Source organism: Peromyscus maniculatus, chromosome 2, assembly GCF_049852395.1.
Source record: "Peromyscus maniculatus bairdii isolate BWxNUB_F1_BW_parent chromosome 2, HU_Pman_BW_mat_3.1, whole genome shotgun sequence".
Lineage (NCBI taxonomy): Eukaryota > Metazoa > Chordata > Mammalia > Rodentia > Cricetidae > Peromyscus > Peromyscus maniculatus.
The window spans coordinates 120,591,684-120,604,663 of record NC_134853.1 but is presented as its reverse complement, the minus strand read 5'-3'; the positions used below and the strand labels follow the sequence as shown (position 1 = coordinate 120,604,663).

Sequence of the window (12,980 nt, the reverse complement as noted above, 5' to 3'; positions counted from 1 at the left end):
CTAACTGCTATGTTCTCCTTGTGGGCTGGACAGAAATGTGTAAAGGTTACTCAGATCTGAGGGTTCTTCTTCTGCCTCTTCGGCAGGCCTGGGGCAGCCAGCACCGCAAAGCATACATATGGTTTTGCTCCACCAGATCCACCAGACCTGAAAACCATCTTCTTTCCTAAGTCATTGACTGCACCAAGCTTTCTTCCATAACCTTGGGAGTATCCAGAGGTCGCTGCCCTGATGACATTGAACATTAGAGTTCTTAAATCTAAGGATTTTCAACTTACCCAGAAATCAAGTTTTTCTGGCTAAGAAATCAAAATAAAATATAATCCCCCCTCATCAAAGAAACCACCACCTCCAAGCAATATACAATCCCCCTTCCTCAAACAAGGAGACAGTCTGTTTTCTTTCTTTGTAGTTGAGAGTGAAGAAGACAACAGGCAACAGTAGTGCATTCTGCTTTAATATCCCAAATATCTGTGCAGATGGGACCACGCTGCAAAACAACCCAGAGATCTGTAGACAAGCACGTCTCACTCGGAGGAAAACTAATTAGAGAGAAGGCACCAGAAACCGTACTCTGTTGGGTTACATGTAAACAGTAAATGGGGAGACTTTCACAGTGGAGCGGGAACTTCAGTATCACGTCACAGGCACACCCTATCGGCAGAAGATGGCCTTGCTGCCGCCGCCGCATCATGGGCACACACTGCCAACAGAAGATGGCCTTCTTGCTGACCCCCGGCCTCCAAATCTTTACGCTGTGGTGTAAACAGTACCTGATGCCAGGGGACAAAGGCCCGCACAGCAGCAGTTCAAGAGGGCAAGAGAAGGAACAGACCTCAGGTTTGTCTTCCCCTTTCCATATACAGGGACAGTGCCTCACAAATGGCTATTTATCAAGTAGGAAGTTAAAAAAAAAAAAAAAATCAAGTCCTAAAAAGCCCAGGCGAATGCACTCTTTCTGTCCACGCTCTTCCATCAGGTGTCGTGGGTGGGTCCTGGCTGGGGGGACGGACCATGTCTGGCCATCTTCTAGGTGATGACAGTGGGGGCGGTGCGTCCCGTCCTCTCCTGGAGCTGGGACACCTTCAGAGCAATGGAGATCAGGGGAGCCAGCATGACCTGGGAGAAACACAAAGGGAAGAAAGACCCTTTTCCATCACTGTGTAAACAGATCCTTGGTCCACGAGTCCGACCACCTATGTAAGATCTCCACGCTACCTGAAGCTCTTTTAAGTAACAAAGCAAACCCAAGCCTGCCTCCAGCACTTCTTGCTTCAATGTGCCAACTCCAGGGTCTACCCTGCAAAGCAAGCAACCAAACCATTCTGCATACCTCCTCTCCACATTCCCCACATTCATCCCATCAAGCCTAAGAGACTCTTACTCTGTAAATCTCTAACATGGTACCCACTTCTCTCCAGCCATCTGCCATGGCTCCTGCTAACACACGGTTCTCTTAGCTGGGTCCTTCTGCACCATCTGAGCTGATCCTTACACTGCACCCAAAGAGATCTTTCAGATGCAGCCCCCTCCTTCACAGCTAGTTTTCACTGGGGGTGGGGGAGTGGATTCCACTGCTGAAATGAATCATCTTTGATATTAGACAAACGGAAATGTATACAGTTAAACTCCCCGTTTCACAGAGGAGGACACTGACACCATACCACACCGAAGGTGTGTAGTGATGGGACACAAATGGCCCAGAACAGGACCTTTTCTTCCTGTTACTGTCTTCTATCTACATCAGATCCTGTTAACTGGGAAAGCCAGCTCCATCTGCTGAGACTACCACATGCCACTGCCCTCGGGGCTTCAATAGAGCAACTACAGAGTAAGGGCAGACACTCCCCAGGTGGCTGGTGGCGTCTGCAGGCACGAAGAAAACCCCAAGCTTTTTGTATGGTCCTCCGTCCTGGGAATTAGGTTCAGAAGAAATATATTTTTTCATTCCTTCTGTCTAGCATGGACAGGCTTTTATCTTGAAGATAAAAAGGGAGATAAACACTCCCACCTTCCTCATTTTCTCTTTCTCTATTATCCTAAGGGCCGGTGATGCAGACCCCAGGGCCCTTGGTTCAAGTTTTAGGGAAGCCAGAACCACACAAGGATGTGAAGATTACTGAAGTTGAGGCCTGGCTGCTGGAAAAAGTGTGACAGAGAAGCAGGCTCCTGCAGCCCCTTTTTAACAAAAGCAACTGTGCACAGGATCTAGTCAGATTCCAACAGCAGAACCTGACCAGATCCTGCGAGGACCGACGGCAAAACAGGCTGCCACCTAAAGGTCGACTTACAGCTTTGCAAAATGACAAGGTTCTGCAGCTCTGCTGGGAACAGTGCAAACGCGTGCCACATTACTAAAGTGTATACTTGAAAAGACGATACACTTGGTTTTGTTTTTACAATTAAAAATTTAGAGTATAAAAAAAATTGAAAATGAATAGTTCTTTTTTTTTACATTGTGTGTGTGTGTGTGTGCAAACATACATGAGCACAGAGGCACACAACAGCACACATGTGGAGGTGAAAAGACGGCTTAGGGAAACTAGTTCTTCCCCTTCCATCATGTGTTCAAACTCAGGTCGTAAGACTTGGTAGCAAGTGCCTTCACCCGCTGAGCCACCTCACCAGCCTTGGACTGCTTTTGATTTTTCATTTTGAATGTTTTAAAGATTTCTTTCTTTCATGTATATGGGTGTTTTGCCTTGATGTATGTAGCTGAGCAACATATGACCAGTGCCCATGGAGGTCAGAATAAAGCGTCAGATTCCCTGGAAGCGGAATGATAGATGGTTCTGAGCTACCAAGTGAGTGCTGGGAACCAAAACTGTGTCCTCTGCGAAAGCAGCAAGTGCCCCTAACCTGTGCATCTCTCCAGCCATGACTGGACCTTTCTTAGAAGCTGATCTTACGGGCCACCCCCAGTGATGAAGCATTTAAAGTCCTCTGTCTCCCCACAGCCCTACCACGATGTCAAGTTAGCACTGCACAATTTTATATACAAAGAAAGCAAGACACAAAGACATGGAACAATTCACCCGTGTACTCAGGTCTTCAGGGCCAGGAAGAGGACAGAAAGTAAGATCTCACTAACTGTACAGCCTTTATGCTCAAACCCACTCTACTAGGAGTCTCCAAACTTGAGTTTTACAAGATTTCATTAGGTATGAGAAGAGGCTTTGTGCAAAAGTACACATGACATACATTATTTCGTTTCTTTTTCATAAAAATTGCTTTACATTTAAGGTATCACATGTAATTTTTAAAAATTTGGTCCTTTGCAGAATGGTGGGGCTTATGGAAGCTAAGCAAGCACGCTACTGTCAGGCCAGCCCCCAGCTCCCGACAGGAGCTGTACAATTACGACTGTCAAACTACCTGACGCAGCCAATCTCTTCATAGTTCCTTCTATGGCACGGTGGTGGTGAAGACGTTAGCAATACATTTTCTCAATGCACTTAATACAGCATTACCAACTACAGGCATCAAAGTGGCTCTGAGCGCTCCAGAACTCCTGCATCCTACCTAACTAAAAGTCTCTACCTTTGAACTAACATCTGAGCCTGCCCAGCCCCTGCTAAGGACCCTTCTCTCTCTGTCTGAGTTCAATTTTTTTTTTTTTAGCTTCCACAAGTAAATACCCTCCTATGGCATCTGCCTCTCTGAGACTGGCCTGTTTTGCTCAGTATAACGTTCTCCAAGTTCACCACATGGCTGCAAATGGCAGGACTCTCTGACGTTCAAGACAGAGTGATTTTGCATTGTGTGACTGGGTCACACCTCTCTCTCTTCATCTGCTGAACCATGGGCACAGCTGCCCAGCAAATGGCTAAGAGGTGCAGCCATCTCTTCAGCATGAAGCCCCCAATTTCTCTGGACACACACCCAGGCAAAGATTGTTGATTGCAATGAAGTTCTTTGTAATTGGTTTGTTTGTTGTGTGTGGGGGTGGTCATCCATTTTTGCAAATTGCCACACTAATGTGCTCCCTTTCCCCAGCATGAACACTTGATCTCGGGTCCTTTTGCAGTGGTCCGTCTGTAGGGATGGGGCTGTAACTTATTCTGGCTTTCACTTGCATTGGCCTTATGACCAGTGACAAGGTCTCCTTCTCGCATACCTCCTGGCCATTTATATGCCTTTGGAAAACGTCTGCTCAATTCTTCAGCAGCTGCCATTCAATGAGTATCTTTCAGAGTACCCTGTCTTGATCCTTTATGGCACAACATGAGCTGTGAACCACCCAGAGAGCAAATGTGCCTTGTTCCCTACACACTTAGTGGATACAAAGCTCTGGCTCAAGAGCATCTGCCCAGATGAGTGCTGTGAGGAAGACACTTGGGGAGACTCCTCTGTGCACCATTTTTCCTTTCAGCGCCTCCATTTTGGTGACAATTCTGGAAGTCCAGGACCCCTGTTCATTCCTACATGCTCCATAGGTACCCAATCCAGCAGGCGTCAAGTCAGTAGACTTTTCCAGTAAGACACACACTATTGCCTGTCCCTGCTTGTCCCCACTCCTGACAAAGCTGGATGCTTTGTCAGAGCAGGTGATCCACCAAGCAAAGCAATGCACCAAGGGCAGACCAGACATCAGACAAGAACGGATACAGAGACCCATTCTCGTGTAACCGCCACTGCACAGAGCACATGCCTAGTAAGTGCTGGCTGCCTTTCTGTGCCTCAGTGCCCTTATCAGTACAAGGGAGAGTAATAGTCTATATGATTTGAGAATTAAACGAATAGGGGCCAGGGCAGGTAAGGGTGCTTGCTACATAAGCATTACCACATGAGTTAAATCTTCGGAACAAACACAAAACAAGCTCTGTATGGCTGTGCACATACTTAGAACTCCAGCACTGTGAGAGGGAAAGACAAAGGAGGGTCACTTGCCAGGTGCCAGCCTAGCTTCAGGCTCAGTGAGAGACCCTATCTCAGAGGAATAAGGAGGAGAATGATAGCAGGGACATCTTTCTCTGGCTTCCAGGAACACATAGGCATACATCAATCACTACATATATCACACACACACACATACACACACACACACACACACAGAGAGAGAGAGAGAGACAGACAGACAGACAGACAGACAGACAGACACAGAGACAGAGAGAATGAGATTGTTAACTAAGTATATTTATGCAATGGGCTTAGTAAACAGCAAATGTTCAGACAAAAGCTAATCAGTATTGTGTCTGTTACTGGTCACTTTTGCTCTAACATACTAAAACAGACAAAGGAGAAAGCAAGTAGAGCAGGTGACCTGATGGGTTGTTGAGAAATGGCAGTGATGTCACAGGTTCAGTGGACCACGATCTCTCCCTTGAACCAAAATACTGAGTCAGGGTGCAGGGCTTGGGCATTACCTGGGGGTCCTGATTGATCTTGGCAGCGTCCTTCTCGTAGCTATCAATATACAGTCGAATGGTAGCCCCTGCGCTCCCGGTGCCACTCAGTCTGAAGATGATACGAGAACCATCTGCAAAAATAAGCCGCAAGCCCTGGAAAAAGATAAGCAAAGTTTTTTCCCCCTCGAAGGCAGAAAGGGAGCCTGAAGACTGGCAGACATGAGGGGTCCATTTGGAGACCCAATCTTATCCACTGGGGGATTAGATCCTTGATAGATGGCAGCAATCAAGCCCCGTGAGTCTGTCTGCCTTCTATCAGCCTCTCACTGCGTCCAGACGGAGAGGCTTAACTAACGGAGGAGCAGCATTCCCAGGGTCATCTGGGAGACACAATCTTGGTGATGCTGGGCGGCATAAGGCTCTCACCCCTGCCCATTTCCCGGTGATTCATGGACTGGCCATTTCAGCGTGAAGCTTCATAAATAAGGAAAGCTGCTCCATGCAGGAATTTGACTCGAGGCTCTGGAGGGAGCTGCAGGCAGATGAGAGGAAAGGATCCGCGGAAAGCACTGGGAGGGGATCTCAGAAAAGGGGCCACGCGCCCTGGACAGTAGGAGCGGGTGCTCATACTAACCCAGCACGACCCAGTCGTCCGTCAGCTGATGACTGACAATTCGGACCGAGGTCTGTGGGGTGCAGGGCCTTTTTCTCCTTTCCTTCCCTCCAGGGCCTCTCTCTATGCCTTCCTTGGGGAGAGGTTGAAGACTCGGAGACAGCTACTTTTCAGGGTAAGGAAGAAAGGCTACATCAGACGTTTGCCTAAGGGTCCTTCACTCTATATGAGTCTATCTGTATGGCGCCAGAGACTGGCCAGAAGGCGACACTCCTCGCCTGGTGTCTGCCACCACTTCACAGGCTCAACTGTGCCACTCCTTAGATCCGTTGTGAGGACAGCAGATGCGATGTGCAGAGTGTGTTCTCTAGCTAGTCAACGGAGAGGACACATTCACTCCCACTCAGCATGTTTTACTGTCTACAAGTGTACCAGGGTTGTCCTCGCCCCCAAGCTTCAACCTGAAGCTTCTCAAACCTCCTCCCTAGCTTTACTTGGGGCCGTTTTCTCTCCTTCCCCATCTTCCCACTTAGTGCTCTAGTTTCCCAGTCCTACAAAGTGGCACTGCTGTCCCCTCCTGGTGGCACAGAGCACAGCTCCAGCTTCCCATAGTGCCACTGCCCTGACCTCTCTCGTGGATGAGGGGCCTGCGGAGTCCAGGCCTTGTGTTCTGAACTTCGGCTCTTGCTCTCAAGGCTTCACTACAGCTTCTGTGCAGCCTGGCCAACCTCTGGTCTGCTCTCTCCTCTACAGGTCTCCTTCCTGCTAATCGAAAGACCCAAGTCACCATCATCCAGACTGAGCCAGAGTCCTCGTTCATGGTGAAGGCGTGAGGCTGTGCCGCTTGCTAGAACTGGGTACTGAAGATGGCCATGGGGAGGCTCCGGTGTCCACCTACCACCTACTCTCTACAGGGGGCTTCCAGTGACTCCCCAAACCCATCTCCTCCCAAACCTGGCAGATGCTGTGTAAGGAAGCAAGCCAAAGCTTTGCATCCCTCCGGAAAAAGCAAGCAGGGAGGTTGGGGCAACAACACCTTCATCCCATTCATTGTCTCTGCTTCCAAATTACTAGACACAACTTCATTCCTTGACAACAGGCAACAGATCTAAAACCAAGCAGACCCTGGGTGCTAAATGACTGTGCGAAGGAGCAAGAAGGATGACCAGCTTGTAGCCTTAGGGACACATCACGAGAAACCCCAGTCATCTGTCACCACCCAGGACAAGGCAGATTCTCAGCTACGTTGTCCTACTATGTGTTGCCTTGTCAGAAGGCCACAGATAACAACAGTGGGAATTTCTAAGCAGGAAGCCTTCCTTAGAGAGGCATATTCTAATTGTGAATCTGGAGCACACAAAAGGAGTACATACAATGTCACTCATGACATCAACAGTGGGAATTTCTAAGCAGGAAGCCTTCCTTAGAGAGGCATATTCTAATTGTGAATCTGGAGCACACAAAAGGAGTACATACAATGCCACTCATGACATCATACTGCTATCATGTCTGAAGAGAGAGAAACTGATATCTAGGGACACAGAACACAGTAATGTTTTTCTACATCTTTAAGACTTTCCCATACATTCCACATAGCATCTTGGGTATAATTTTAGGGTTTACAAAAATCCCTCTGGCATATAGGCTCAGAGTTCTTGAATAGAGGTACAGGGGGCTGCAAAGAACTATGGGGGAAAAAAATCTCCCTGTGAGAGTCATATGTAACTGGGCAGAAAGCCAGTTGAGATCAACTGCCCCAGAAAAACAGGCCTGCCAGGGAAACACAACCTAGGGACCTTTTCCCCCTTTTCTCTTGACGATTCAGAGATGACACCCTGGGGTATCTCTCCCACATCCTCACAATCTGTTCCTACCTGATTTCTTGAAATGCTTCCATCTACTGGGTCACTATATTCAAAGTTATCAGCTTTCTCCACAGTGTAGACTTTATCATTTGCTGAGAACTGCTTCCCCACAAAGGAGCGGTCCAACATCAGGGCCTCCAGGTCCTTCATCATTTTGCTCGCACCCTCGGCTTCCACCTCCTCATAATCATACCTGGAAGAAGTTAAGTAGCTGAAACCCCTGGGTTGACTTCAGAGCATCCGAGGCAAGCAGCGCTGTGGCCATTCTTTGCTTGCCCTCTTGCCCCCCCCCAACCCCCCCCCCCCCCCCCCCGTAAAGCCCTCTAACTTCAGGAGGCTGGCAAAACCTGGGAGCTTGTCAGTCAGCAGGGAGGGCATGTGCTAGATGAAAGGAGGGTTCAGAAGAAAGGGGCAGGACTTCCTGAATATCCAGAGAACTCCTGGTTTAGCTTTTCTGCAGAAAGGCTCTGGGATACTCCAAGGGCTTTGAGAAGACACCATCTACTGCTGCACCCCTACGTCTTGAGGAGGGAACATGACCAGCTCTATTACCTCCAAAGAACTCTAAGTCAACTGCCACATGACTCAGTTCCTTCTGGTCCAAAAGCCTATCGCTCTTATGAGGTGAAAGCTGGGCCTGCCCCTTGGCCTGTGCAAAGCTGTGAGACTATGGCTAAGTACAATTCCAGTATCCACAGGAATTTCCTAGAGCAAGGCCAGAATATTAAAGACCAGATACGTAGCCAAAAGCTAGCGAGTTATGCTTCAAACACCAGCCTCCTTCAGTGGGGAGTGTATTCTGCTTTAAATTCAGCCTGGCAGAGGGATGCCTTAAGTGGATGATAAGGGGTCAAGAAAAGAAAATACCTATCACAAATGTAAGTATTTTTCCTTCAAGACTTGTTCTCAGCCTTTTTCTTGTGAAGTTAGAGACCTTGGCATGCTTTCTTAACATGTTGGGAGATGTCCTCTTGAAACAGTTAGAGGCGCAAGATGGCAGAGCCCATTTGTTTTCTATAGCAAAACAAGTACAAGATGTGCAAGATACACCTCCAAGACACGAGGAGTACTGGAGAATCACAGCCAACTTACTCTGGCTCCAAGAGTCTATGAAGCCAAGACAAAATAGTCCCCTCCATCCTGAAGTTGGCACTTTCCCCCAGTTAAATGATAAAGAGCAAGAAATTACAACCAGGCTTCTGTGCTTTATGCCCATGACCTTTGGGTGTTTGAAAGAGAAGATTTTTAAATCCCAAACACAGAGGGCTGGAATGGAAAGAATCCTGGCTTTGTAAGCAGACTGAGCAAGCTCAGCGTCCAGCTTCTGCTAGCTGACCTGCAAAGAAGGGCCAGCTGTGGTGACGCTCAGAAAGCTGGTTGCCTTATCAAATCACTGTCTTGAGGCTCACATGAGACACTGGTGTGGAAGTTGACTAGCACTGTTGTTCAGTGAATAGAAGACACAGTGGGGTCAGAACAAATCATAAATACAGGTTCTGAAGACTGGATTTGTAGTCCTTGATTGGCAGTTGTATTTGAGAAGTAGTAAAAATATGGTGAAACATTTCCAGTGTGGAATTGTGTTTATGTATCAACAATGAAGCTCCGAATACCACTCAAGCTCATTTCACTCTGGTTACTGCTCATTCATCAGTTCATTCATATATCTATTCAAGGAGGATTTACACAGTGTCTGTATGACTCGGGGGACATAAAACCAAACATGGAGTTTCTGTGAAACTCTGGACCTACAGGGTCCATGATTGCGATTACGGATTACCAGGTGTTCTTGCTCCTAGAGAGGACATTCCTGATTGGTTCCCATGACTTCTTCAAGACAACACATGGCAGGTTTTTACTTATGCTTTCAATAATAGAGTAATTCAATCAAAATCCTCTTAAAAGATTAATGAGTTTAAGTTGCTTAAGGTTCAATTCTTTTCTGATTTTCTGAAGACCATGGGCTATCAGTTCTGGAATATACATACTTTTTTTCTTCTAAAAACATCCAGTCCAATGCACCCATTTTATAAAAAATGCAACTAAGGAAAAAAAAAATAAGAACAAAACAAACAAACAAACAAACAAAAAGCCAGGCATGGAGGTACATGCCTTTAATGTCAGCACTTGTAAGGCAGAGGCAGGCAGATCTTTATGAGTTTGGGACCAGTCAGGGCAGCAGAGTGAGTGAATCCCTGTTTGAAAAAAAATAAAAATAAAACAAAAAGTGTAGCTGAGCTCCAATGAAATTATATCCATATATTTCTTATATATAAATGCTTTATCTAATATTCCTTTTCATAAAAATAATGAGATTCAGGGAAACAATTTTTCAATTTTTATACTTATTGAGGGACAGTCACATTAGAAATAATTAAAAAAACACTACTGGCAAAAATGTATTTTGGGGGTGCTAGGAGTTGAACCCAAAGCCTCACACATACTGACCACATGGACACTGCACTATTCAGCTACACCTCTAGCCCCGCTCCTCATCTTTTAACACTTCTTAAAAATAAAAGTATAGATGGTAAAGAAGAATTGTTAAAAGAGTTCTTAAATACTTTTTCCCTACAGAATTATCAGTACCTGGAGAAGGAAAAATAGACAGTAAATATTGCTGGATCAATGAATGAGATTCTGACCACCATCACTGGGTCCTATTTAGTGAGTCAGAAAGCTAATTTAAACTGAGCATTACCTGCCTCCAGAATTTAAGGGGAAACATTTCCAGGCTTTTTGAGCTCCAGTTTACAAAACATCATCAGACTCTGATTTCATTTAATCCTCTCACTAGCCAAACCAATATTTCTCTTTCTATAGATAAGAAAAATGAACACAAAGGTTAAATGATCTTCTAACTCACAAAAGAAATAAAATTCAAATCTATTTCTGTGAATCTAAATCCAATGTTATTATCCTGCCTACCCAACAGGTACATTTAAAGTGCTTATAAAGCATTTATTCTTTTGATTAGGCTAGCTAATTTTTAAATATTCTTGTTCTTTATGGTCGGCTTAAAAACTGACTTCATCTTCACCATGATCATATCATTTTCAAAGTCCCCAGTTAAGAAGCTGGGGATCTCTGCATCTGCTTCCATCAGTTACTGGAAGAAGGCTCTCTGATGACAGTTAGGGTGTTCACTAATCTGATTACCAGGGTAAGCCAGCTCAGGCACCCTCTCCACTATTGCTTGTAGTCTAATCTGGGGTCATCCTTGTGGATTTCTGGGAATTTCTCTAGCACCCAGTTTCTCCCTGACCCCATAATGTCTCCCTCTATCAAGGTATCTCTTTCATTGCTCTCCCACTCCGTCCCTCCCTGAGCTCGACCATCCCATTTCGTTCCCTCATGTTCTCAGGCCAAGCTCCAGGAGTCCAGTTGAAGAGAGGGAAGAGGGATTATATGAGCAAGGGGCGGGGGGTCAAGATCATGATGAGGAAATCTACAGAGACAACTGAACCAAGCTCATAGGAACTCATGAACTTTACATCAATAGCTGTGGGACCTGCATGGGACCAGACTAGACCCTGCATACGGGAGACAGTTGTGTAGCTGGGTCTGTTTGAGGGGCCCCTGGCAGTGTGATCAGGATCTATCCCTGGTGCATGAGCTGGCTTTCTGGATCCCAGTACCTATGGTGGGACACCTTGCTCACCCTTGGGGCAGGGGGGTGGGGCTGGGTCCTGCCTCAACTGAATGTACTAGGCTTTTCTGTCCCCCCCCCCCCATGGGAGAACTTACCGTTTGGGAGGAGATGAGGGGTAGGGGTTGGGGGTTAAGCGAGGGTGGGGGGAGTGGGAGGAGGGATGAGACGGGGATCTCTGGTTGGTATATAAAATGAATTTAAAAAAAATTTTAAATAAAAAAAATAAATAAAAGAAGCTGGGTAAACTTGGGTGTCAGTATCATTGCAGACAGGACGGACACCGTCCCTGAGAATTCTCTCTGCTCACTTCCTCACCGTTCCTCGAACCCAATCCAGACCGTGTCCTACCTGGTAAAGAAGTTCCGACCAAACTTCTGCCAGTGGTCTTTAAGGATGTCCTCCACACTCTGCTTGCGGGTGGCCAGAATGGAGAGCCAGGCCAGGACCGCCCACAGTCCATCTTTCTCACGAATGTGGTCGGAACCTGCAAGGCAACGGGAAATTTGGCTTTTCAAGGGGCCTCGAGAGCAAGCCCAGCGGTACCGAGGCTACTGATGCAGTCAAGGGGCTCTCCTGAGGGCTCCAGGACAGGGAGGGACTCGTGTTCCATACAGTGGCACAATATTAATAAAGAGCGGAAGAAACAGGAAGGCAGACGTCAATAAGTATCTGTAAGATGGTCTGGGAGAGCTTGGTGTATCGATTACAAAGTATTAGTGTAGGAGGAAAAGTCCATATCCATCTTAAATAAACATAGGAAAATATGGCTGTTGTAGATTTTCAGTAAATAAAACGGCCTGCAGCACCATGGGACAAAACACAGCACCCAGGCAGAGACGCAGATACACGTGAGACTCAAGTTAATAGTCTCACTTTGAGCCTATGGGAAAACAATGGATTGCTCTTAATGATGTTAACATAACTGGCTCATTACTATAAAGAAACTTTAGGGTTTTTTTTTTTTTTTTCCTAAAAAGAAAACAGTTCAAGTCCAGAACTTTAAAACCCTGCAGGGCATGATGGTGTCCACATGTCATCCCAACACTGGAGAGTTAGAAGAAAGAAGATTAGAAGTTCAAAGCCAGCCTGAGCTATATGGGCCCTGTCTTAACAAATGGGAAAAGGTAGGGGGAGACTGGAAGCCTCTAAATACTAGAAAATATGCAAGTTTCCTTTTACTTTTGAGAATAATAAATGCAGGTAAATCCATTATTCATAGAGAGAAACTAACATATTTATCTACTTTAAAAATGCCTATTTTATATAGCACTATAAAATAAATAAAATTAAGTCATTGATACACTTTAAAGAATCTACATTATTTACAACTCTAAAACTGATATTTACAACACTTAGTATAGAAAAGAATATTATTAATAAGAGGGAAGCAAGATCTAAATAAAAGAATCGATTATTTTGTAATTAATTAATGTAAAGAAAGGCTGACACTATTTTTAAGAAGATAAATTAAAACCACAACAAGCAACTGGTACTTCTTGACA

The 12,980-nt window shown here is 45.8% G+C and overlaps 1 protein-coding gene across 2 annotated transcripts in view; it reads right to left on the bottom strand.

The window, feature by feature from the left end:
- Window positions 1-436: 436 nt before the first annotated feature.
- Window positions 437-12,980, bottom strand: part of Pgm1 (phosphoglucomutase 1) — a 65,157-nt gene continuing 52,613 nt past the window's right edge. For both annotated transcript variants that reach the window (XM_006974042.2, XM_006974040.4), the window contains exons 8-11: window positions 11,827-11,962; window positions 7,836-8,019; window positions 5,367-5,501; window positions 437-1,119 (exon numbers count right to left, since the gene is read on the bottom strand). In XM_006974042.2, the coding sequence (XP_006974104.1) occupies window positions 1,030-1,119; window positions 5,367-5,501; window positions 7,836-8,019; window positions 11,827-11,962 (545 nt within the window). In that variant the 3' untranslated portion in view covers window positions 437-1,029. The remainder of the gene's footprint in view (window positions 1,120-5,366; window positions 5,502-7,835; window positions 8,020-11,826; window positions 11,963-12,980) is intronic.